Genomic DNA, 25,918 nt, shown 5'->3' on the forward strand with positions numbered 1-25,918 from the left:
CAAAGGATAACAAAGCCATTTGTTCAATCTGTTCTAGTTTGTAAACCCTTGAATTAAAGGTTTTCCATTGTACAAAAGTTTCAGGAATTGCATTTTCTTATTTTCTGTTTCATAATGGATGTTTGAGTAATTATTGCTCAATATAGTATATTTTTTGAGCTGTACTTCATTTGAATTTTGTAACTCCGTTTCCCCAGCAAATTTTTTTTTACTTCAATGAAATAATTGACTTTTTGTTGTATTACTTTAGCAGGCACTAGTTGCCATCTGGTACATTCGTGATTCATCATATCTCAACCATGATTGAGAATGTCAACAGGCTATGCTTTTGAAGAAGTCGGCACTGCTGAGCCTGGTCAATCCTTCAAGTAGCAGGAGTAAATGGATAGTGATCAATCCTCTGTGTCCCATTTGATAACTGTCATACAGCGATTTAGAGATTTGCACTATTTTGGCCAAGTGGTACCTTTTCTGAGATCCAGTGCAGACTGTTTATTCTTGCCTGTTCCTCTCCTAACTGAAATAGCCACTTTGCACTGCAAATGTCGGAGCTATTGTCCAGCCTCTTTTATTTTAGCTTGTATTTCACGTTGTTTTGTGGAAGTCCTAGAAGGTCTTCATGGGCCCCAGTTTGAGAACCACTGTTACTGTGACTGGAAGTTCCCTAGCTCGGATCATCAAACCCTCTGCAGATTGAGCATTAAACTTGAGGTTTCTTGATCTATGTGGGCTAACTGTCCACTGGATAAACTACTGAGCCGTCAGCTAAGTGCTTGCCTGAAATTTCAGAAAAACCCAGATATACGAAACAGCTTACCATTGTAATATCGGGCTCTTTGTTTAGTGATGGTGAAATTATCCTTATGCACAGCCTGTTAAAAACAGGAATTGGCAATGAGTTGCAGGAGATCAGATGACACGAGGGATCTGTTTCTAATTTGCGGACTGTTCTGATTATAACTCTGAGAAACTTGGTCCTTCTCTGGCATTGGCTGATGATTTACTCTCCATCTGGAGCTAATGAAATTATTGAGACTGCATCAGTATGGTTTGGTGCACAGAGTCTTTGATCCCAGAATCAAGGTTGGCACTAGCATGTTTCATAACTGAGTGTTTATTTCTGTTTGTAAAAGCTGAGCGGTATGCATATTTTGGACAGGCAAGAAAGGAGAAAAAAGACAGATGCCGCTCAAAGTAGTCAGTGCTGTTATTTAGAGCTAGCAGTACTTGATATATATAAACCCTGTTTCAGCAATTCATGAGTTGCTTTTGTTTATGATTCTGTTTGGTATATGTGACATTAAAATAAGAAATTGGACCATGAAAGTGGAAATGCCACAGAACCATTATAGTTGATCTCTGATTTGAAATATACTATAGCTGACGTTTCACATTTTTGCAATATGAGCGTCCACTGCTTTCCCCTTCTGATCAAATCACGTCGTTTTAGTGAAGTTGGTTTTCTTCCTCCAGATTTCACTTGACGGTGATGGATTAACCAAAAGTCTGAGCATATGTTTATTTGTGCGACAGACAGAAGTCACTAAATCTGTTTTAAGCTATTGTGTTTGAAGATACACGTGACAAAAAGGTCTTTTCTAAACCTGTATAGAGTTGTACTTTAGAGTTGAATTTTGTTCATTTTTTTTCTCCTCTGCCCCAGATCAGTGCATGCTGTAGCCAGAAGTTTAGATTTGATAGGGATAACTGGGTTCATTGTTTCCCTGATGATTTTAAAGTTGAACTGATATTTGGCTTCTAGCCAGTTAAAGATCTTAGCACCTAGTTTTTTTTAATTGAAGTGAGGGTTTGTTGAAGAAACAGCTGTTATTCTCTTTCCATATTAGGGGAAGGCGATGAACTAGTGGTATTATCCGCTAGACCGTTAGTGCAGAGACCCAGGTAACGTTCTGGGGACTTGGATTTGAAACCCACTTCGGCAAATGGTAAAATTTTAATTTAATAAAAATCTGTAACTAAGAGTCTAATAATGACCATTAAGCCCTTGTCAATTGTTGGAAAAACCCATCTGGTCCACTAATGTCCTTTTGGGAACAAATCTGCTGTCCTTACTGGTCTGGCCTACAGACCCACAGCAATAGGGTTGACTCTTAACTGCCCTCTAGGTGATTAGAGTGGGGCAATAAATGCTGACCTAGCCAGTGATGACCACATGAATAAATTAAAAAAAAGCATGAAATGAGAGTCTTTGGAAGATTACTTGATATTGAAAGTTCAGATCTCAGCATGATTTGGGCATGGATTATTAGCTTTTTTAATCATTTTGTTTTCAATTTGTTCTGATTTTCAAATACATAAAATTGAAGCAGAAACTTTTCCAAGTTTAAAATCTGTCTTTTTTTCTCATCTATTTCAATTTTTCTTTCTTTCTCCAGGTTTATGCACCTTCTCCAGGCTCAGATGATTTCAATAGGGAGTCTCCTAGTTACCCATCACCCAAAGCACCCAGCAGCATGTTTGCCAGTACATTCTTTATGCAAGGTAATTTGCAATTCCTGCTCATTCTTAAAAAAATGCCTTTTTTTTTAAGGGTGGGGAGATGTTGATGGAGGAAAAGTGTGCAAACCAGAAACAAGAGTAGGCCACTCAACCCTTCGAGCCTGCTGTGCCATTCAATCAGATCATTGGCTGATCCGATTTTAACTTCCAACTCCACATTCTTGCATATCCATCTGTGACTTAAAAATATTTAAAGATTCTGCATTCATGTCTTTTGAGGAAGTGAATTCCAAAGACTCTCGATCCTTACAGAAAAGAATGTTTCCTCATTTCTGTTTCAAATGACCACTCTCTTATTTTTAAACTATGATCCCTAGTTCTAGATTTTGCCATGTGAGGAAACATCCTTTCGACATCCATCCAGTCAAGGCAAGTCCCATCAGGATCATCTATGTTTCAATTAAGTCATCTCTGACTCTGCTAAACGCTGGAGAATACATGCCTAGCCTGTTTAGCCTTTCCTCATTAAGCCAGGTATTAGTACAGGTATTAGTGTAGTAAAGATTCACTGAACTGCTTTTAGTGTATTGACGACATCCTTCGACAAGAATGGTGATCAGCACTGCACACAGTACTCCAGGTGCGATCTCAGCAATGCGCTGTATAACTGAGGTATAGCCTCCCTACTCTTGCATTCGATTCCTCTTACAATAAACCATAGCATTTTATTAGCTTTCTTGATAACTTATAGTACTCGCATACTTACTTTGGTTCATGTACTAGGACACTCAGATATCTCTGCATCTCAGAGCTCTGCGAATTCCCACTATTTAGCTAAATACTTTTTTTATTTTTTTCTGGCAAATGGGCATTTTCATACTTTTTCACATTATACTCTATATGCACTGTACTCCATAAAGAGTTGAGGCCCCATACCGAACCATGTGGCACATCTCTTGTGACATCTTGTTAGCTTGTAAAAGACCCACTTACTTCTACTGTCTGCTTCCTGTTAGCAAGCTAATCTTGTTTCCATGCCAATATGTTAACCCCTGCACCATGAGCTTTTATTTTACACAATAATGTTTGATGTGGTACTTTGTCTTAAAGAGCTATATAATGCTCATTTGGATGTATAGGTACAGGCGTCTTTAGTCCAGCTTGCAGTTGGAGTGCATCTGGAAAGGAGTGAGGTCTTTGGTGAGTGAGGAACTTTGGTGAAGTAGAGAAGGAAATAGTCTGTTTTCTATCTCTTACACCCTTTAGTATTTGGCTTTTATTTCAGTGCAATGGAGCAAACTGGTGAATAACTGTTAAGTTACTCAGTTTCTAATAAATAACTTGTAAATTAAGGTATGGCAAGGCAATCAGCTGAGTGGAATGTACAGCCTGCAGCATTTGGGTAGTCATGGGTGCAGGAAGTGTCAATAACTGCAGAAACATGAGCTCTGAGTTTCAGACCTTGATTGGTGGCTTAAGTCACTGTGGTGATTTGCAAAACAGGTTGTCGGCTCACTTAGGGAAGTGGTTACATTGAAGGTTAAGAACATGCAGGCAGGTATGGAGAGAGTGACCATGAATCACTTTGAGAGAATCAGGTGATTAGTGCAGGAGTCCCCGAGGTGAATCCCCTTGCTAACTAGTTTTCCATTTTGGATACCGCTAAGGTTGATGATTCCTCACATGAGTAAAGCCAGAGCCATGTTTGTATCATCACGTTAAGCTCATCTCTCCAGAAGGGAGGAATAGAATAGAATATCCTTTATTGTGACATGTACTCAATTGTAGGAGTACATTGAAAAGCTTTTACAGTGTCTGCCTCTTGTGATGACATCTTACGTACAAATACCTAGATACAGGGAAAAGTGGCAGTGGCTATCAACATGACTCCAGCATGGTTTGTAACCTCCCTGGTGTCATGCTCAAAGAGGTTATGGGACAGCTGGAGAGCGTTATTCTGGGGAGACTGAACAGCCAGAACTCATGATCCATATTGGTCCCAACAATAAATGTAGGAAAAGGGATAAGAACCTGAAAGCAGATTTTAGGCAGCTCTGCAAGCGATTAATAAGCAAGACCTCAAAAGCAGTAATCTTGAAGATTACGTTTAGTGACACATGCTTTTAAGTAAATTCAGGATTAAACAATTGAATATGTGGCTGCATCATTGGTGTAGGAGAGAGGGCATCATATTGCTGAGGCTCTGGGCCAGGCGGAACCTGTACAAGATCAATGGGTTGCATCTTAGCAGGACTAGAATTCATGTCCTTCCAAGGTGACTTGCTAATACTGTTGGGTAGAGTTTGAACTAGATTGACAGAGGAATGTAAACCTAAGAAGGAACTCTGATTGGAGGGAAGCAAAAGTTGTGACTTGAAGTCAAAAAGTAGTGAGCAAAGTTGGAAGATAAACGAAGTGGAAGCAAGCATCAAATAGGATCACATACAGAATGTTAAAAGTATCAAATTAAGGACAATCTATCTGATTGCATGCAGCATTTGCAAAAGGGTAAATACGAACTCACTAATTAGGGGTAGTCTGTTGTGAGTGGATATTGATTTAAGACCATAAACATGGCTTAAAAACTTAACTTGGATAAAGTAATGTTTTAGAACTTCAAATTAGATTTATTTGCATGATTGAGTTAAGACATTTCTAGTTGTTTGTCTGACAATAAACAGGAATACGATTTTTAATCTGTACATGGATAGGAGTAAGGGTAAAATAAAAGTCCATATTTTATTTAGTAATGCCTGGGAGCTCAGGCCTGTGATTTGTACATCTTGCACCAGGTGGGAAATGCTAGATGCTCCTGGTGGTCTGGATGTCCATGTGTGCAGGAGGTGCCTCCACTGGAGCAACTCAAGCTCTGAGTTTTGGAGTTTGATTGGCAATTGGGGCACTACGGTGCAGGCAAGAGGCTGAAAAATCCATGGATTTGACACATTTCAAGACATGGTGACCCTACAGTACGGAATTGGGTGTGTACTATAGCCCCCTGAACAGTTGGGGAGATGTAGAGAATCACATATATAATTAAATTTTAGAAAATTGCAAGAACAAAAGGTCTGTAATAGTAGGAGATTTCAGCTAACAATAGTAACTGGGATTGTTTTAATGTGCGAGGTAGACAGAGAGCAAAATTCTTAAGTTGCATCCCAAACTTTTGTAGCCAGCACTTAGGAAACCCTACAAGGGAGAGGGCAGTTCTACACCTAATATACTGAAATGAGTGAGCCTGAGAAGGTGAAAGGCATAACAATAAGGAGCAAATTAGTGATAGTGACCATAAGTCAGCTAAACTTCAGCTAGCAATGATAAAGGATAAGGATGGGCTGGGAATAAAAGTTCTAAACTGTGGAAAGGCTAATTTTACAAACATAAGATACGATTTGTCCCAAGTAGATTGTAAACAGCTACCTGCAGAAATTGTCAGAGCAGTGAGAGGCATTCAGTAAAGAAGTGCTGGGAGTACAGGCCAAATAGGTTCCCGTAAAGTCAAAAGGTGGGCCCAAGTTGGGAAAACTCTGAAAGTCACAGGGCGTAAAAGTTAGGATTAAGAAAAATAAAAGAAGCTTATGGCAAATGCAGTTTACTCCTGCTATGCTACTTTCCATAGAGGAGTATAACCATAGCAGGTGTAACTTAAAAAGAAAATTTAAGAAAGCTGAGAGAATACAAGAGAAAGCATAAGAACATAGTATAAATCCAAAAGGTTTTTAAAAACTGTAACTAGGGAAAGTCTAGGGCCCATGAGGTAATCTGTGTGTGGACCTGGAAGACAATGTTATGTTGTTCAGTGAATTCACATTGGTCTTCACAATGGAAAAGGATGATGCAGGTGTAGACATTCTGGTGGAGGATTGTGAAATATTAGAAGAAATTAACACACAGAGAGGAGGTATGAGCAGATTTTACAACCTTAAAATTGGATGAATCTGCAATATGGATGAGATGTATCCCAGGCTACTGAGGGAGGCACAGTAGGAGATAGGGACTCTGGGATTAATTTTCAAATCCTGTCTGCCTGCTGATGAGGTATCAAACAACTAGAGGACAATCAATGTTGTCTCATTGTTTAAAAAAAGGCAGAAAGGATAGACTAGGAAATTATGTGGTGTGAAGTTATTAGAAAAAAATATATGGAACAGAATATATCTGCACTTGGACAGCTGCAGATTAATGGGGGATCGTCAGCATGGATTCAAGGGAAGGTTGTTTGTGACAAATTGAGTTGATTGTTTTCAGCAGGTAAAAAGGAGCATTGAAGAGATTCATACATTTATTGTGGTTTGCGTGGACTTTAGCAAGGCTTTTGATAAGGTACTGGGGTCTTTGCTGTTTGTGGTGCACCTCAATACGGACTTAAATGTAGGGAGTATCCATAGAATGTATCCATGTGGAAGTAGGTCATTCGGCCCATCGAGTCCACACCAACCCTCTGAAGAGCATCCCATCCAATCCCTGTAACCCTGCATTTCCCATGGCTAACCCACTTAACCTGCACATTCCTTGACATAATGGGCAATTTAGCATGGCCAATCCACCTAACCTGCACATCTTTTGACTGTGGGAGTAAACCGGAGACCCAGAGGAAACCCCCACAGACATGGAGAGAATGTGGAAACTCCGCACAGATAGCTGCCCAAGTATGTTCAAGAAGTTTGTGGATGATGCTTGGGAGAGTTATAAATTGTGAGGAAGGTAGCTGTAAACTGCAGGAGGATATGAACAGACTTGTCAGCAGGGCAGAGAAGCGTGAAATGGAATTCAACTTGGAAAAGTCTGAGGTAACGTGCTTGAGAGAGCTAATAAGATAAGGGATTATTCTATGAATGGTAGGACCTGGAAAGTACTGAAGATGTGCTTATCTACAGATCCCTGAAGGTAGCAGTGAGTTGAGAGATAGACTAGAAGAGCAGAGTGGTTATGCTGGGACTGCATTAAACAGTTAGGTTTTAACTGGAGTACTTTGTGCATTAATCACATTGTAGGGAGGGTGTACAGGAGATTTACTGGGATGCCTGGCCTTTGGAGAATCGAGTAATGAGGCAAGATTGGTTCAGTTGGGGAGTTTTCCTTAGAGCAGTGAAGGTTGAGAAGGGACCTGATTGGTGTAAGATTGAGGGCATAGATAAGGTGGATACCATTAGGGCCAGGGTCAATAACCAGATGGCATACATTTAAAGTATGAACTGGAAAGGTAAGAGGGACAGTTGAGTAGTTTTTTCACCCATTGGATTGTAGAAGTTTGGAACTCACTGCCTGAAAGAATGGGTGTCACAAACATTTGTAGCATTTAATTTTATTTGGACATTCACTTGTGTTGCCATAGTCTTCCTGGCTGTAAGCTACGAGTGGAAAAATTGGATTAATATAGACAGATCTTTGTTGACTGGCATGGATGTGATTCGCCAAACGGCATCTTTCTTTGCTGTAAATGTCTATGTAGTCTACTCAGCCGTTTGAGCCTGCCCCGCTCCAAATTAAGACAGAAATAGAGTGAATTGCAATCACAGAGGTGGTTACAATGTGAACAAGATAGGAACCAAATTTGCAAGGATATTTGTCATTTAGGAGACAAAAGAAGTCAGCTAGAACATTTTGATGAGGATCAAGATTGTTGAGAAAATGCCTTGGATCAAAGGCTCTAGGTATAGAATCAGTTTGGATAGAATTGAGTAATACCAAGGGTTAGCAAGCATTGATGATTTTGTTTGGGCATCAAGAGGTAGTGGTAATTTAGGGCATGGGATAGATCTTGACATTTGAGATGTACATAATGTGTGTAATAGTACGAATAGGCAGATTCAATTTACATGTAGGCCGGATAGACGCAATCAGCACTAATGCTGTGGAGGATAAATTCTTAGACTGCATACGAGATGGGTTTCTGGGGCAGTAAACTGAAGAATTAACTAGGGATTTGACTATTTTAAATCGATTGTACAATGAGAAGGGGCTAATTTCAGATTTCCAGCATCTGCAGTATATTGCTTTTAATTAATAAACTTGCTGTAATGGAGTTTTTGGGAAACAGCAACAATTATATTATTTTTTGCATGTAATACAGTTAATTCTGAAACTTCAGTCTTTAACCTGAATGAAAGAAACTGTGATGGCATTAGGAGCAAGTTAGCTATGGTGGGCTGGGAAGATACACCAAAAGATGTGACAGTAGATAGGTAATAGCCAATATTTAAAGTAGTACTACATGGTTGACAAGAATAGGGGTCCCTGATTTACAAACATCCAAGTTGGGAATGCATGCATGTATGTATGAGTGCAGTCCCATACAGGGGTATAATTTTAAATATCCAACATATGAACATTCCCTGTACATACGAATTCGACATTCTATTGTCTGCATTGAGTTCCAACTTGTTAACAAATCAATTTGTAAATGGATTCAAGAACAGAACCTGCTTAGAACTCAGAAACTGCCTGAAGCCATTCCTCAAGCGAATAATCTCAATAGGAGAAGCGAAATGACTGTGGCTAACATTAGACAAAAAGAAATGGCTAATTAGATTGACAGGAAAAAGTGTTAAACCTGAGGGTAGGGAGAAATTTAAAAATCAGTAAAGGATGACCCAGAAACTGCTAAAGGGAAACGTGTGAATGCAAGAGAGCGAGAAATGTAAAGGTTAACTGTAAAAGCTCCTTTTAGGATGCAAAAAGAAAAAGATTAGCAAAGACAAATGTGGGCCAATTGCAGGTACAGGTAGGAGCATTTATAATGGAGAATAGGGAAATGGTGGAGGAACAAACAGTTTTTTGCATCCGTCTTCACGGAGCAAGATACAAAAAATATCCAAGAAATAAGATTGAAATAAGGGACTTGTCAAAATGAAAAATAACAAAGAAGAAAGATGTGAATAAATAACTGGATTGAGTGTTGGTAAATTTCCGGGGCCAGGTGAGCTACATCCCAGAGTTGAAGGTGCTGGCTCGGAGGATAGTGAATGCATTGGTAGTTATTTTTCAGAATTCTACAGTTTATGGACAGGTTCATGCACATAGTAAAGTATTAAATGTAACCCTGCTATTTAAGAAGGCAAAAAGAGAAAATATGAAGGGCAATAGACATGTTAGATTGATGCAAGAATCTCAATTTTTTTTTGCAGAAATTTTGCAAAAACAGTGCAACAGACACCCATTTAAACCATTGTGTCTGCATTGGCTCTCTGAGCAGTTTGATTTATTGCCAGTCTCTTGCCTTTTCCCCATACCCTTGCACATTGTTTTTACCTAAATAATCATCTAACAGCCTCTTAAATGCCTCAATTGAACTGACCACAAACACACTTGTTGTGTAGAAAAGTCTTTCTTACCTCGCATTTGCTTCTTTTGCAAAGCACTGCAAACCTGTTTGCACCAGTTCTTGATCCTTTCATAAGCAGGAACAGTTTCTCCCATCTCCTTTGTTCAGTCTATCATGATTTTGAGAACTTTGTTCAAATCTCCACTTTGCCTTCTCCTCTCCAAGGAAAACATTCAACTTCTGTAATCACCTCACACTTCTGCACATTAAACTTCATCTTCCTCATGTCTGCACACTCCATCAACTTGTCTGCGTCTTTTTGGAATTCGATACGGTCTTCCAGTCCGTTGGGAAACATGTCAGAATCTATGATAATGAATTATATACCTAAATGTTTAGAAAATAATGACAAAGTACTGTGCATCCCGGAGATCTGAAAAAAATGCTGCAGAAACTCAGCAAGTCAGGCAGCATCTGTGGAGAGTGCAACAGAGTTATAACTTAAAGCCCAATGATTCTTTTTCAGACCTGATTCAGTAGCACATTCACTGCATTTGAAACATGAACTCTGCTCTCTCCACAGATGCTTCTTGTCCTGACTTTCTCCAGCACTTTTTGTTTTTATTACTCAGGAAATAATGGCTGGATTGGCCAAAGTCAACATGATTTATGGCAAGAAAATCATGTTTGATAAATCTTTTAAAGTTTATGGAGGGTATTATTTGTAGTGTAGGTAGAAGAGAACCAGTAAATGTGGTGTATTTTGGATTTTAGAAGGCTTTTGATAAGGTAACATCTGAAAGTTTAGTGAGCAGAATTAGAGAATATGAGATTGGGTGTAAAACAGTACAGTGGATTAGGGATTGGTTAACAAACTGCAGACAGTAAACGGTTCATTCTCAAGATGACAGGCTGTTCCTAGTGAGGCACCACAAAGATCAGTGCTGGAGCAACAGCTGTTCAAATTCCATTTTAAATGATTTGGATGTCAGGACCAAATATAATATTTCTAAGTTTGCTAATTACACAAAGCTAGGTGGGTATTTAAGTTGTGCGGAAGATGTAGGGAAGTTTCAATGGACTTAGGTGAAGTGAATGGAGAAGATAGCAGATGGAATATAATGTGAATAATTAGCAGTGAGGTAGATGATCAGCTATCATCAAATTGAATGGCAGTACAGGCTTGATGGGCTGAATGGCTTACTCCTGTTCTTACGTGGTTTGTTATTTGCTGGTTACATCTGTGCAATCTGCATTGGAATTAAAGTGATTATTTCCAAATAAATGAAAAGTTTGGAATTTGGAAATTTTGCTTATCAAAGCAAAGCTGTCATGGTCCACATCCAATTGAGGTGAATATTTTTCCTTCCAAAGATTGACCATGATGTTACTTATAGATTGGTGTCACGATTGTACATAACTTCTGTTTTCTCAGCTGTGATCAGTAGAAGTAGATATCAGATACGAAAGCTTAGTCTTTCTCAAATAAACTTCATTAATTAAATGTCCTTTTTGTTCCCCATTAGAAGGAAATCACAATTCTTCTGATCTTTGGAATTCAACAAATGGAATGCATCAGCCAAGTTATGGAGGAATGTTGGGAAGTTCTTCCTCTCATGTCTCTCAGTCTAGCAGCTATAGCAGTCTGCACACACACGATCGCTTGGTAAGGATAAATTGACTTCATCAGTTAACTTCTCCTGTATGTATTCCACAGCATACTAAAAGCTGGTTAGGTTTTGGGTATCTACTGAAGCATTGCAGTATTGATATCTCTAAAAGTACAAAGGTTTAATGTATCCATTTCAATAATGGTTCAAAATGTACATGATTCCTACTACTTATTCTTGCATTCAGTAGAATACAAGTACAACATCCGTTTTTCATCATTTAATCTGGGAAAACATCCTTAGGTGTTCATATGAACCCAAGTAAGTGACTTTGCAAAAATGAAAGCATGTACAATTTTGGCAATCTAATTATATTCATAGAGAATTGTTTAAGAGGTGGATAACAGTAAAAATAATGGGTATAAAATCTAATTGTGGAATAGTGTATCCAAGAATTGATACTGAGCCTCAGCATTTCACAATAGTTATTAATGACCGAAATGAAAAAATTGAAAGGCATAAATTCAAGTTTGCTGATTATTCTAAATTGAGTAGTAAGTACTTCAATGGGAACAGTGGGTGTTGATAGATTGATTAGGCAAAACTATGGTGGGTGGACTTCGGTGTAAGATGTAGGAGGGCATTCAACTTGAAAATAAGGAAGCCAGTGTATCCTCTATGTGGTGAGAAGCTACAAACTGCCGAGGAAAGTTTATGAGAGTTTATGTACAAATATTGCTAAAAACTAGTCCATAGGTTCAAAAGTTGAGTACAGGTTGCATAAACAAACAAGGCTTCTGTTCACTTAAGTGTTTATGAACAAGGGGTGATCAAAGAAGGATTTGATAAGGTAGATAGAGACAAACTACTTCCTATTATTTCTTTCCCTTCTCCTCCCGCCATATCTCCCCAACACGTGCACGCAAAAGAAAAATTCAAAAACTGTTGAAGATTTCTGATGGACATTTTCAGAGCTGAGATTGATAATTTTGTTAGGTAAGGACATTAAGAAATGTTGAATCAAGTTGGGTAAATTATTTTGTTTAAAATACTAATCATTCATTATCTAATTAAACACTGGAACAGGCTTAAGGGCTTGAATGGTCTACTCCTCCTCCTGTGGTCCTAGAGATGTAATAAGACAGAAATAGTCACTGGATCAAAGGAGCTGTATTAAGAGGATTGTTTGGTCAAAGAAGTAGGTTATATGGAGAAATGGGTTTTTTAAATACATTAATTAGATGTGGATACTGCATGTGCAGCCAACATTTATTGCTCATACCTCATTGTCTTTGAGGAGATTGTATTAAGTTGCCTTCTGCAGTTTTGTTTAGTAAAATTATTCCCACATTGCAGTTGGGTGAGAAATTCCAGGATTTGATTCAACTACAATGAAGGAAACATGATATATTTCCAAGTGTGATGATGTGAGACTTCACGGAAGCGACAGTGTTCCCAAGTGCCTTGCTGCCTTTGACCTAGTTGGGGAAGCTTTAGATTTAAGCTACTTTGGTGAGATATTCAGTTCTTTTAAAAGCTAGACAGAGCAGTCACTGTGCCTTGCAATGATGCATTGGGTGCCAATCAAGCAAGTTAGATGGCTTGGACCTTGCTTTGTGGCTGGAGCAGCATGCACGCAAATTGAGATTTTTCATCACTTTCCTGGTGTGTGCCTTCTTTTGAAGAACATAAGAAATTGGAGCAGCAGTGGACCATAGAGCTGTTTGAGCCTGCCCTGCCATTCGGTGACCTCACAGTTGATCTTCTGCTTGCACAATTCGCAGGTACTTTATGTACTGAATGTATAGAAATCTACAGTTCTTCATCTTGAACATGCTCAATGACTGAACATTCACCACCATCAGAGTGAGGCAATTTCTCCACATCTCAGTCTGCTTCTTGTCTTGTACTATGTCCCCTGATTCTAGACCGTTAACCTCCCACCCTTAACCAATGAAATAAACTTTCCTGCATCTACCTTGTCAATTGCTCTATTAGAATTTCATATGTTTGAATGATAACACCTGTCATTCTTCTAGACTCCAGAGAGAAATATATTTAATCTTTGCTTACAGGACAGCGCCTCTGGAATTAGTTTGGCAAACCTTCATTGCATTTGTCCTATCACAAGTATATTTTATCCTAGGTCAAGACGTGATACCTGCACAGGCTACTTCAGGTGTCATAAAACCTCCTTATACTTATACTGAATTCCTCAAGCAATGAAAGACAACATGGCTTATTTATTATAAAATAAAGAAGTCCAGATGCTGGTGATCTAAAACAAGTAAAGCAGAAATTGCAAGAGAAACTCAGCAGGTCTTGAAGAATCGCTGGAGAGAAAATATTTAACGTTGAAGACCAGTGACCCTTCCTCTGAACCCTTCCTTTATTGCTTGATGTACTTGCATGTTGAATTTCAGTCACTAATGAATAAAGGGAACATGCAAACATATCCTTTAGAGATTCAGTACTCCCAGCTTCTCACTATCTATTTTTCCTACCAAAATGGATAACCCTTCATTTCTCTACATTGTGTTCTATCTGCCAAATTTTTGACCACTTAGATACTCCAAATCCCCTTGAAGCATCTTTGCATCCTCCTCACAATTTTCACATCATTTTGTCATCTGTGAATATGTGGTGCGTAATCCATATGATCCTACATATGATCCTCATGTCTAGTTTATTGATATAAGTTGTGATTAGTTGTTGTCAATGATGGAAATTCTTTGGGGAGTCAGGAGGTGAATCATTGACCATAGAATGATTAATATTTGACCTGTTCTCGTATCCACAGTATTTGTGATTGGTTCAGCTAAGTTATTGGTCAGTTCCTGTCCCACCTCAACCTACCTCCACTAAGATGCTTAGAAATATGATGTGTACCATGTTGTTCTTGAATGCCAGGGAGGTGTTTACCATCTTCATTTTGGATGTGCTTAATATTTGATAATTGGATGACCTGATATCACTTGGCATTTATCAGCCCAAGTTGGAATGTTGTCTCAGTCTTGCATTTATGCACAGACTGCATAATTCCTTGAAGAGTTGTGAATGATGCTGAATACTCTGTAACATCCCTTTTCTATCCTATGATGGAGAAAAGACCATTGATGATGCATCTGAAGGTGGTTGGTACTGCCTCTGATACTGCCTTGAGAGAACTTTTGCAGTGAACCCCTGCGGATGAGATGATTAGCTCATAACAACCGTAGCTACTGACCTTTGAGTTAAACTGTGACTCCAGCCGGTGAAGATTTTTCCCTACTGTTGCACTTGATTAAGTGCCTTGGTGTCAAGAGCAATCACTTTAATCTGGCCAAGACTGTAATGTGGCCTGAAGGCCAAGTGGCCGTGGCAGAATTCAAATTCAGGAGATTATTGCTGCCTAAGTGCACCTTGATACCACTGTCAGTGGCTCCCTTCATCATTTTACTGACTATTGAAAGTTTGCCTATGTAGCGATAATTAGCCAAACCAGAATTGCCTCCTTTTTGTCGATTGAACACACCATAAGAAGTTGTCAGGCACTTAGGCAGAATAACAGAGCTGTTCAGGGAAGAAATTGGAGAGAATGGGCCCAAGGCTGACTGCGTGGTTACCAGTGATAAAATGTTTCTCGAGGATTTAAGGATGAGCTATAAATGTTTACCAACGTGTTTACTTCCAAGAATAAATGAAAAACAAAGTCTGGAGTCAAAGGTTGGTGATTTCACAGGGTACGAGGTAAGGGAGAGAGGGTTGTAGGGCTGATGTATGGTGCATCAGAAGATGGGGAGAGGGCATATAGGCATTAAATATGAGGATAAAATCTCTGGCATTGAGGTCTGAGAGCCTATCTGTGTTGACAGAGTGAGACCTGATGTGGATAAACTTATAGGTTGAAATGCTTTGAATAAACTGAACTTTGCAGTTGCAGTGTTTGGATATGTTGGATTGAGCTGGACTAGTTGAGAGAAAACACAATAGCAGGATGAAAATCTGCTTTCATATTTTCTAGTTGTTTCTGTTCTATTCAAATATGAATATTATATTTAGGAACAATAAGTATAACGAGAAATGCAGCTGGAAGGAACAAACCTATTCTACCCTGTTCCAAACAAACTTTGTTAAAAGAATTACGTAAAGTGTGCGAGAGGTACCAATAAACAGTGTTGATGGTCAAGCTTAAGAAAAGGTACTTTTTTTTCTCATTATGAGGCTTGGCTTGAGTTTATTTGAATAGTTTCAAGTTGCAGCAAATGACTGTCAATGATTGGAAGGGTCTACAGCACTCAGTTCAGTAGCTATAGTTTGCATCTTGTTTCCTTGGCATTCAGTGAATTAAAGCAATCCTGAAGAATTGCAAAAGAAGTGAGAATCATGTATGATTCTGCAATTGTTACAATTTTTAATGCTTACTATCTAAAAGAGTTAATTCCTGGCAGCTATTTCGGAATGCTGAACACAGATGTGGAAATTGATTGGCAGAATAAATTTGTTCTCCTCTGATTTAGAACTGTATTGTGATTGGCAAAGGTTAAGTCAGATAACATAGGTTGTCAGCTTACTTTTTCTGGTTTGCATCCGAAATGTTGGATTGGGGTTCAGTATAATTGACAAAGTTGTTTGTAATTACTTAGGAATGTAAAGAACTGTTGGGAGCTAATTTAGTCTTGGTGATGACTCTGACATCCGATTGTCAATTCTGTTGTGATTTCTTCAGTAGATCAAGTGGTTGACGAGCTGTTCTTTTGGTCAGTGAGATGTTTTAAGTTTTCTTTCTTTGTAAATTACCTTCCTTGTTTGCTTGAGTGTTAAATATTATGAGATAAATGACCTCGAAGTCCTTTGTGCTCTTCAAAGCCTTTAAGACTGTTAAATGTCAGACTTTCAATTGCATTAAGTGCTTGAGTGTTGTTTATAATGGTGAAATCCATTTCTGTTATCTGTATGTGGTCAAAATATTGAAACCATCTTGATGCCACCATTTTACCTGTTAATTGAGTTACTAATTCAAGAAAATACTTCACTTTTTTTACTTTGAGTGGAGTTTTATAAAGATAAAGCATAATTTGAGTTTGTATTTCATTCTGGAGAGGTATAAAGACCTGATCCAATGTTGGAGATTTAAGAGCAAAACAAAATAAGACAGAGGCGAATAAGGTCATTGGGTCCTTCAAACCTGCAATGCCATTTAGTGAAGTAGTGGCTGATCTTCTGCCTGAACATTACTTTTCTGTATTATTCCTATGTATGTTACTTACTGTTAGTCTCTTTTCTGTCTGTCTTGGATATATTCAGCAACAAGAATTTTCTGCTTTAGAGGTTTGTGAATGTTCACGAGGTCCACAACACTAGCGTGAAGAAATTTCACCTAATCCTGGTCCTAAATGCCAACCTGTGGACCGTCTAGTTGTAGACCTCTCAGCCAAGGACAACATGCTCCCATGCTACCTATCAAACCCATTTAGAATTCCATTCCATCAACTTTGATTCTTCTAAATATTTGTGACTGTTGTCCTAGTCTATTCAGTTTATTTCTTAAAGGATAACCCTGTCAACCCTGAAATCAATCTCATCAACTTCAAAAAGCATCTCCTTCTTTGGGTAAGAAGACAGAAACTGAACACAGTGCTCTGAATATTCAGTCTTAGACTTTATTTTGAATTGAAATATTACGTAGCCATTTGTTTACCTTTGCTTTGTGGGCCTGCATGTTAATTTGCTGTGATCCTATACAATGATACCCAGGTCCCTCTGTATAATAATGTTTTCTGGTCTCTCTCCTGTTTTATTCTGAAATTTAAAAAAAAACCTTCCAAAATGGATGACTTCACACTTCCCAAATTGTTATTATCAGTGATGAATTTGTGTGGGGCCTTAACTGTTCACTATTTATTAGCAACTGAGTGATGGGATAGAAAGCCACTCATTCACATTTGCTGTGATGCAAAGATCCGGACCGTTGGATTGTGGTGGAGGAGGACACCTGATATATAGATCATTAAAAGCCCATGAATGCATACAGCATGTGATCAGAAAGGATACCAGAATACTGGCCTTTCTCCTTAGAATACAAGGATGTCAAAATCATGCTTTAGTTACACATTGTCCTGCTTACACCACACGTGGGTACTGCCGACTGCTCTGAACATCACCCTTGAGAGATGCAGTGTTGAGTTGTTGGAAAGATGGCTGGACTGCGAGAGTTAAATTATGATAGAGATTCCATAAATTCAGGATGTATTATCTGGAATTTAGAAGGCTTAGGGTTGATTTCATGAAACTTTTCAAGGTATTGGGGGAAATAGAGAGGTGGATGAAGAGAAGCTGTTTTATAGGTTGAAAGTGTAGGGGTTTAGTCTTAAAAATAGGTTGATTTTGCAGGAGTGAAATTAGGAATTGCTGCACATGCTAAGTGAGGTAGCAGCTTGAAATTTCCTTCTGCAAAAAGCAATTGATGCTATATAAATTGTAAATTTTAAATCTGAAGCTGGTAGAGTTTTGTTACTGATAAAGGATAATGGGGCATAGATGCGAATATGGAGTTGGGTTCTAGATCAGCTATGATCTATCTCATTGGTGGAACAGGCTGGAGGGTCTAAATAGCCTCCTCTGTTTATTGTTCCTGGGCGCACAGATAGCTTTGTATATGCAGAGCAACTTGGATATGTTTCATTTGATCCTCTCATATGGAAATTGAGAGCCCCTGAGGCCCAAACACTGATTATTGTGGTACCGTGCTAATTGCAGCTTAGCAACCCAAAATTGAACCATGCATTTCTACTGTGTGTCAACCAATCCTCAGTCGAAGCCGATGGTAATGTTTCTAATTGGATGAGTTTGTGTAACAGCTTGTGTGGCAAAAATCAGATGCTTTTAAAATTCCGAATCCATCACATCTGCTTCCTCCATATTCACCCTCACCATACCCTCAAAAACTCAAAGAAATTTATTGGACAAGATTTCCCTTTCATTAATCCATCTTGCCTCTGCCTAATCACACTGATTTTCTAATTGTCCTGTTACCATGTTCCTAATATTAGTTTCAGTGTTTTCCTGACAAATGACATCAGGCTATTTGGCCTATGTTTCCCTGTTCTCCCACTTCTGTTCTTTGTGGAGTTGCAGAGTTACCTTTACTACCTTCCAATCGTTGGGAACTGCTTCTGACATCAAAGTGATGATCTTCTAAAATTACTATCTCAGTAGCTACCTCTTTGAGACACGAGGATACAGGCCATCAGTTCCAGAGGATTTGTTCACTTTTTAAGTTGTATTAATTTATCAAGCATTTTTTCTAATTGGCAATAATGATTAAGCACTTGCTTCATCACTATTTTCGAATTGATTTATTTAGATCTTCCATGAAGACAGATACAAAATATTGTTTAATTTCCTCATGTCAGTGTAGTTTGTCCTGTTTCTGTTGGAGGAAACCATATTTACTTTAGCTAACCTCATTTTATATACTGAGAATATCTTGCAGTCTGTTTTAGTTCTTTTGCTAATTTAGTCTTATACACTAATTATTAGTCAGTTTAACATTTGCTAGTTTCTAAAACTCCTCCAACCCTGAGGCTTACTATTGTTTTTATCAACATTATAAACCTCTAGTTTTCGACTAGCATTGTTTTTGTTAGCCTTGGTTGGACACTTCTCCAACGCTTGTTCTTTAAGGGAATGTACATTTCTTTCAGATTAATAGTTAATTCCTTAAATGTTTGCCATTCTAGATCATGATTGTACCTTTTAATCTAGTTTTGCAACCTTCTTTAGCTAATGCAGCCCTTCATATCTAAATACATTTAAGAACCTTGTTTATGTTAACTAAATCACACTGAAACTCAATATAAAATTCTATCATACAATGATAATTCCCTAAATACTACTTTCCCACAAAACTGTGAATCAAGCCCATTCTGTGACACAATATTTAATCCAGAATCAATTGTTCCCTGTTGGCTCCTTGATGTGCCAGTTGAGAAACCTATTTTGTATGCATTGTATAACTCATTCTCCACATTTGGTTTGCCAAGTCATTATGAAAATTAAAATCCCCTCTGATCACTGTATCACGTTTTGTTGGATGCACAGTGAATACTACCTTGATAATGCTGAATGTGAACTTCCTATGTGATATTGTTTCGGGATTAATTTGCATCCTGCAACACTGAGGCATCATATGATGCTGATGGTAGACTGCTGGATTGATTTTCTGTTCTCTAAAATATCTCTTCCAATTAGTTCACCTCCTCCCGCCACCTTTCCCACACTTTTACACTTAAACAGTATGGAAATAGTGTTCCGAATTCAGTTCAGCTTAGTTTTCTGTTTCACTACATTTTTCCAGTGTCTGCTCCTTTGAGTTATACTGATTGGCAAATAACTGTTTGGTCATGTGGCTTTCCGGGTGCCTAACGGTACCGGAATAACTTATTAAATTCATTACATAAACCTCCATACCAGCTTGCTGATTGTAATCAAGATCTGCCAATTTTGCAAAGTGTATGGTGCAGTTCAGTTCTAGTTCTGTTAAGTGCTTTGAATATGCTTTGAGTCATTATTGTATGATCAGTTATATTCAAGTTAAAAAAAACTGTCAAAATACTTATCAAGCAGTTCTGTTAATGTTTAATGGATCGTAATTTGAGCTTTCGCTGTGCCAATTAAAGGTCAATATTGAGCAGGTACTGCTGTATGATTTAACTTCTTTTATCCAGGGTTGTTATTTGGTGTTTTTATTTTTATAGAACTATCCACCACATTCAGTTTCACCTACAGACATGAGCCCCAGTCTTCCCCCAATGTCTAGCTTCCATCGAGGGAGTACCAGCTCCCCTTATGTTGCAGCCTCACATACACCACCAGTCAATGGATCAGAAAATCTTTTGGGTATGTTACAAGAAACATTGATTTCCACATCCAAGTGGAAAGTAGTAATCAGCTAGTTTATAACAATTATGTTGCTTAACTCGCAACTACAAAATTACAATTTTATTTTTAATATTAATCCATAAATTTCATAACGCGCAGTAAATATGCGGATGTACGGAACAATAGTATTCAAGTGCAGAAAAATGCTGAACTTGTGAATAATCGAAGTGTTTTATGCTCCAATTATATTGTGTATAGGGAACAGAGGAAATGCAGCTGGGGGTTCACAGACAGGTGATGCACTTGGAAAAGCTTTGGCATCTGTGAGTACTGAATCAAACCTTTTAGCATCTTTTAAAAACTTACATTTACCCAAAGTAGTTTAAAAGAAAAAAAAATGTGAAGAAGCATAATTTCATGGAGAACTAAAAACCAAACCCTCACATCTTTGGTGTTTTTTTTACCAAAATGCTGACCTCAGGCACAATCCTTTATCAACATTGATATGTGCTAATTTAACCCTTTGAGAACAGCAGTGATATTTCTGCACAAAAATCAGAGCATTTCAGAAATTGAAGTGAACGCATTTGGAACTTTAATAGAAAGTGCGCATGTTTTGAAAGCTGCAAGGGGCATTCAGTACTCAAAGGGTTAACTAACATTTCTGGTATAATTTTCTCAGATTGTATTTTTATGGTTTTCTAATTTGAGTTATCTTTCAAATTTATTCAGTATTTTAACTCTTCAAAAACTGGCTGTAAAGTAAACAAGTTTGCAGTGAAACTTGGCTCCACATGACCTGTGTAAAAGTGGTAACTATTCAAAGTTTTGTTGTATCAGATAAACTAAAAATATATTTTGGTACTTGAGCTGTGATACAATATTAAAATGTTCAGAAATGCTGTGTTTTACATCATCTGAGATGATAGTTGTTATTGCAATTCAGAGTAAGGAAGTATCAGGTGACAGTTTTGAAGTTCTAAAGTTCTACAGCTGCCTGGGAAACCTTACCTGTGGTTACTTTCAAAGGTTTGAACAACTATCACAGAAAGAATAGAAGTGACATTTTGAAAGATTATAAACCAGAGAGAGGAGGTTTGCTGCTTTAAAACGAAATTGAGTATTAAAATATATTTTGTTCAGTGGTATTTTTGAAAGAAAACTCAAGTATGTAAGCCTTGCAGTAATAATTTAGTTATGCTTTTTATTTTTACTAGATATTTATAATAGCTGTGAACGTTTTCAGGGATAGCAGGTTGTTAAATGTTAATGAACAAAATTGATTGAATATGCTGGCAGTGTTGCACAATCTGACATTGACTAAATCAATGTCAGTGCAGGAGTTGTAGTTTGTGTTTATAGTATCACTACAGTTGAAATGGTATTTCATTTTTAAAAATATAATTTTGACTTCACAAAAGATTTAAAACTGACTAATCAAAATTTTACGTTGGTTGTTTTATGAAGCATTATGTGAAAACAACTTCGTAATGGTACATCGCAAACAGTCAGTTTTCAAAGTAAGAAATTTTGTGTAAGTGTTTTGGGGTTTCTAGTGTGAAAGTTTTGAAGATGAATGCATTTGACTGTATACGTTGTCATTTAGCACTTAGAATTCTTAATCATAGCTGATTTAAGATTCAAAGTTGGAAGTTCACAGAACAGCATTTTCACTCATTTCTTCTAAACTGTTGATTTTTCTCTTGTTGATTTTCTTCCTATCTTCCTGTAAAGGCGTGGTTTGCTTGTTAAGAGCGCTGAATTCTTTCTTACCTTATCCAGCCACGACTGATGACTGGCAAACACTTTTCTACCAAATATTTATAGTTACATATGCAAGCTTGAGAGGATGATTATGTTTTGAGACTGTCTCTTAAATACATGACAAAATGTGAAGCAAATAGAATCATGTGATCTGTTTCAACAAACCTAGGTACAAGCAAACTACAATGGTTGATGGAAATCTTTAAAAAAAAAGTGGATATCTGTAACTGCCTCCTGTAAGGATACACCGTGCTGAACTGAATCCAGGCAAGCGCATCACCGTGGCGTGCTAGTATGGCTTCTGCAAAATCTTGCCTGTAACTCTGGGTCCATCGTATTTGCGCTTAAGGGACTGTCTGACATTTCAGTAGTACCTATGACTCTTCTGGCACTGCTCAGACCAGAGCATTGCTGGCAATATACAGGAGACAATGGTTTAGTGTTATTGTTGCTGGACTACTAATCCAGAATCCCAAGCTAATATTCTGGGAACCTGGAACAAAATCAAAGTTGCTGGAAAAGCTCAGCAGGTCTGGCAGCATCTGTGAAGGAAAAAACAGAGTTAACGTTATAAGGGAAGGGTCACTGGACCCCCAGCATTAACTCTGTTTTTTCCTTCACAGATGCTGCCCAGACCTGCTGAGCTTTTCCAGCAACTTTGTTTTTGTTCCTGATTTACAGCAATCCGCAGTTCTTTCGGTTTTTATTCTGGGAACCTGGGTTCGAATTTCATCATTGGCAGATGGTGGGATTTGAATTCTATAAAATATCTGGGGTTAAGAGTCTCATGATGGACATGAAGCCATTGTCAGAAAAATGCAACTGGCTCACTAATGTTCACTGGGAGGGAAACTGCTATCCTTACCTGGTCCACCCCACAACAATGTGGTTGCCTTTTTAAATGCCTTCTGGCCAATTAGGGTTGGGCAGCAAGTGCTGACGTAGCCAGTGGTGCCCACATCCTGTGAATAAAATTTGAAAAATAAAATTGGCTGGCAGCTCTCGGAGGTGAGACCTCTTCCCAGACAGAGGCGAAAATCTTGCCCTGAACAGTTACTAGTCCTAAGGTGCTACTGTATAGATGCAGACTTGTCCCCAATGTTTCAGCTAGGCATGTGGGACCATTGTCATTTTCTTAGACCAAGGAAATCACCTGCAGTAGAAGGAATGTGATTTGCACAGATAATTTTTAACCAGACCCACGCATGAATGCTTTGCAAATGATGCAAGGTAAATCTTCCTGAAGTTATTGCCTGAATAAGTTAGCTGGTTTGAAAGCCTCACAAATAGGCAGAAGGAGGAAAGACCTGAGCATACACAAGGAGAAAATGACCTAGTGGTATTGTCACTGGAATTCAGTAAAATATCTGGAATTAGGAGTCTAATGATGACCATGAATCCAATGTTGATTGTCAGGTAAAACCCATCTGGTTCACTCATGTTGTTAAGGGAAGGGAACTGCCATCTTTACCTGATCTGGCCTACATGTGACTCCAGACCCACAGCAATGTGATTGACTCTTAACTGCCCTCTGGGCAATTAGGGATGGTCAATAAATGCTGCCTAGCCAGCGACGCCCTCATCCCACGAATGAATAAAGAAAAAAAAAGTCTATTTTCATGTGGGTGGGGTTCAGTTGCACAGTTATATGACTGTGCCATCCTGTGTTGGTTGATAAGAACAGCCAGATTTTTCCTTAAATCATTTGTCATTGTTGACGTTGACATTCCAACTGCTATATGCATACCTACCACACTCTGCGGTGTACAGATCTCTTTGTTTCAGTCTGTCTGTTTTCTTGAATCTGTGCAATCATTTCAACATTAAGTTGAGAAGGCCATCATTTTCTGAGGAAGAAAACACCTGTTTAAAATGAGCAAAATATGTTGTCATACCGAGCAGCAAATGATTTTCTGTCAACCAGAATGACATGTCCAGTTGTTATCGGATTGCATTTCTTTTCAGATTTGGTGACTTAATTTTGGAGTTTTTTGTAAAAGTGATGTTACACACTAAGTTTGTAAATCAAGGTCGTTTGATAAGGGATGCTTTATGAAAATAATTGAAAAAAGTTATCTCATAATGTATTGGAAGCTTTTCGTGTCACTTTGAATACTTCAGTAAAAGCTACCATGCCCAATTTTACGCGAAGTATAGAAATTGAGTCTTTGGCAAGTTGTTTCAGGCTCTTCAATGCTCGATGTCAAAAGAAAGAGAAATTTAACAGTGGTTGACATGTCCACTCTTGTTAAAAAAGAATACAATTTGCAAGTTTGCAGTTGTGCTTCTAGATGGCACAGTGCTATTTTACAAATTACCATTGGGTGATTTATGGTTCACATTAATTATCACTGTAGATTTTTATTAGTCCCTGAGTTTTTAATTTCCTTCGTTAATTCATTCGTGGGATGTGGGCATCATTGGTTAGGCCAGCCCTTAACCTTCTTTGATGTAATTAACTTATCCCTTCGGGAATTCGTCATATATGACCCTAAGATGGCTGCTTGATAGCGTCCCTTCCTAGTCCTTTAATTTCAAGGGAGGCAAGTTCAATTTTTTGTCCTTAATTTTTGTCCTTAATTCCAGGACATTGTCCTGCAGATATTAGGTTATGTAAACCATCTGTTTAGTTTACTCTTGAATCTATGATCAGAAGTATGTTAATAGAGGCAAGTGAAAGCTTGTATTGTTTATCGTTAAAATAACAAAATTAGATTACAACAGCATTGCCTGATCTCTGCACTTCCTGGCATTTTTATTTTTCTGTTCTAAATCAGAAAGTTGTGGCATGATGAACAATATAAACTTATAAAGTTTGTAATTAAGCTTAAGATTGAAAAATCTTAGTTTTGAATGTCATAAAACTAGCTGAAGGTCATGAAGACATTTCATATTATTACATGGTTTATGTTTTAGATGGTATTCCATGAAGATATAACAGATACTGTGAATCTGAAAGCTGCCTATATTTATCTGCCCTTTGCAATGTTTTGGAGCTGATAGGTGCCAAACATGTGTAAATACTTAAGGATATAACTGACTTTCATGTGCCTTTGGTCTATATACTCTTGTATGCTATTTATGCAAGCAAACATCATTGAACATCCTGTTTTGCCATAGTTATGGAACAAAAAATAAAATAGACAGAAGGCTATTCACCATTTTTAATTTTATTCATTCATGGGATGGGGTTGTCACTGGCTCGGCCAGCATTTATTGATTTGATTTATTGTTGTCACATTTACCTTGGTACAGTGAAAAGTTTTGTTTTGCGTGCAGTGCAGGCAGATCATACCATACAAAGTACATTAGGGTAGTAGAGTGAAGAATACAATGTTGTGACTGTAGAGAGAGATCAACATTAACCAAGAGTGAGATTGCATTAATTTTAAAATTTGAGAGACCCATTCAGAAGTCTAATAACTGTGGGGAAGAAGCTGTTCCTGAATCTGTTGGTATGAGTGTTGAAGTTTTTTTTATCTTCTGCTTGACAGAAGAGGTTGGAAGAGATTATAACTGGGATGATATCCTGAGACAGGGAGAAGTATAGATGGGGTCAATGGATGGAAGGCGTGTTAGACTGGGCTGTGTTCACAACTCTCTGTAGTTCCTTATGGTCCTGGGCAGAACAGTTACCAAACCAAGCCGTGATGCATTTGGATAGAATGTTTTCTATAATGCATCTATAAAAATTGGTAAGCATCTTTATGGACACGCTGAATTTCCTTAGTGTCCTGAGGAAGTAGATGTGTTGATGTGCTTTCTTGATCATAGCATCAACGACCAGGACAGATTGTTGGTGATCACACTCCTAGGAGCTTGATGATCTCAACCAAGTCCACCTCAGCACCATTGATGTAGACAGGGACATGCCCTCCACCTTGCTTACTGAATTCAATTACCGGCCCTTTCATTTTGAAGACTTTGAGGGAGATATTGTTATCTTTACACCATCCCA

The 25,918-nt window shown here is 38.1% G+C and overlaps 1 protein-coding gene across 5 annotated transcripts in view; it reads left to right on the forward strand.

Moving 5' to 3' along the window:
* The window catches only part of tcf12 (transcription factor 12), a 218,385-nt gene that overhangs the window by 110,227 nt on the left and 82,240 nt on the right, over window positions 1–25,918 (forward strand). For 2 of the 5 annotated variants that reach the window (XM_048616045.1, XM_048616047.1), the window contains 4 exons: window positions 2,397–2,502; window positions 11,251–11,390; window positions 20,073–20,214; window positions 20,455–20,519. In XM_048616045.1, coding sequence (XP_048472002.1) covers window positions 2,397–2,502; window positions 11,251–11,390; window positions 20,073–20,214; window positions 20,455–20,519 — 453 coding nt within the window. Of the gene's footprint in view, window positions 1–1,847; window positions 1,947–2,396; window positions 2,503–11,250; window positions 11,391–20,072; window positions 20,215–20,454; window positions 20,520–25,918 lie in introns of all 5 variants that reach the window. The other 3 variants (XM_048616048.1, XM_048616049.1, XM_048616046.1) reach the window with 3 other exon arrangements.

Source organism: Rhincodon typus, chromosome 33 (assembly GCF_021869965.1).
Source record: "Rhincodon typus isolate 14 chromosome 33, sRhiTyp1.1, whole genome shotgun sequence".
Lineage (NCBI taxonomy): Eukaryota > Metazoa > Chordata > Chondrichthyes > Orectolobiformes > Rhincodontidae > Rhincodon > Rhincodon typus.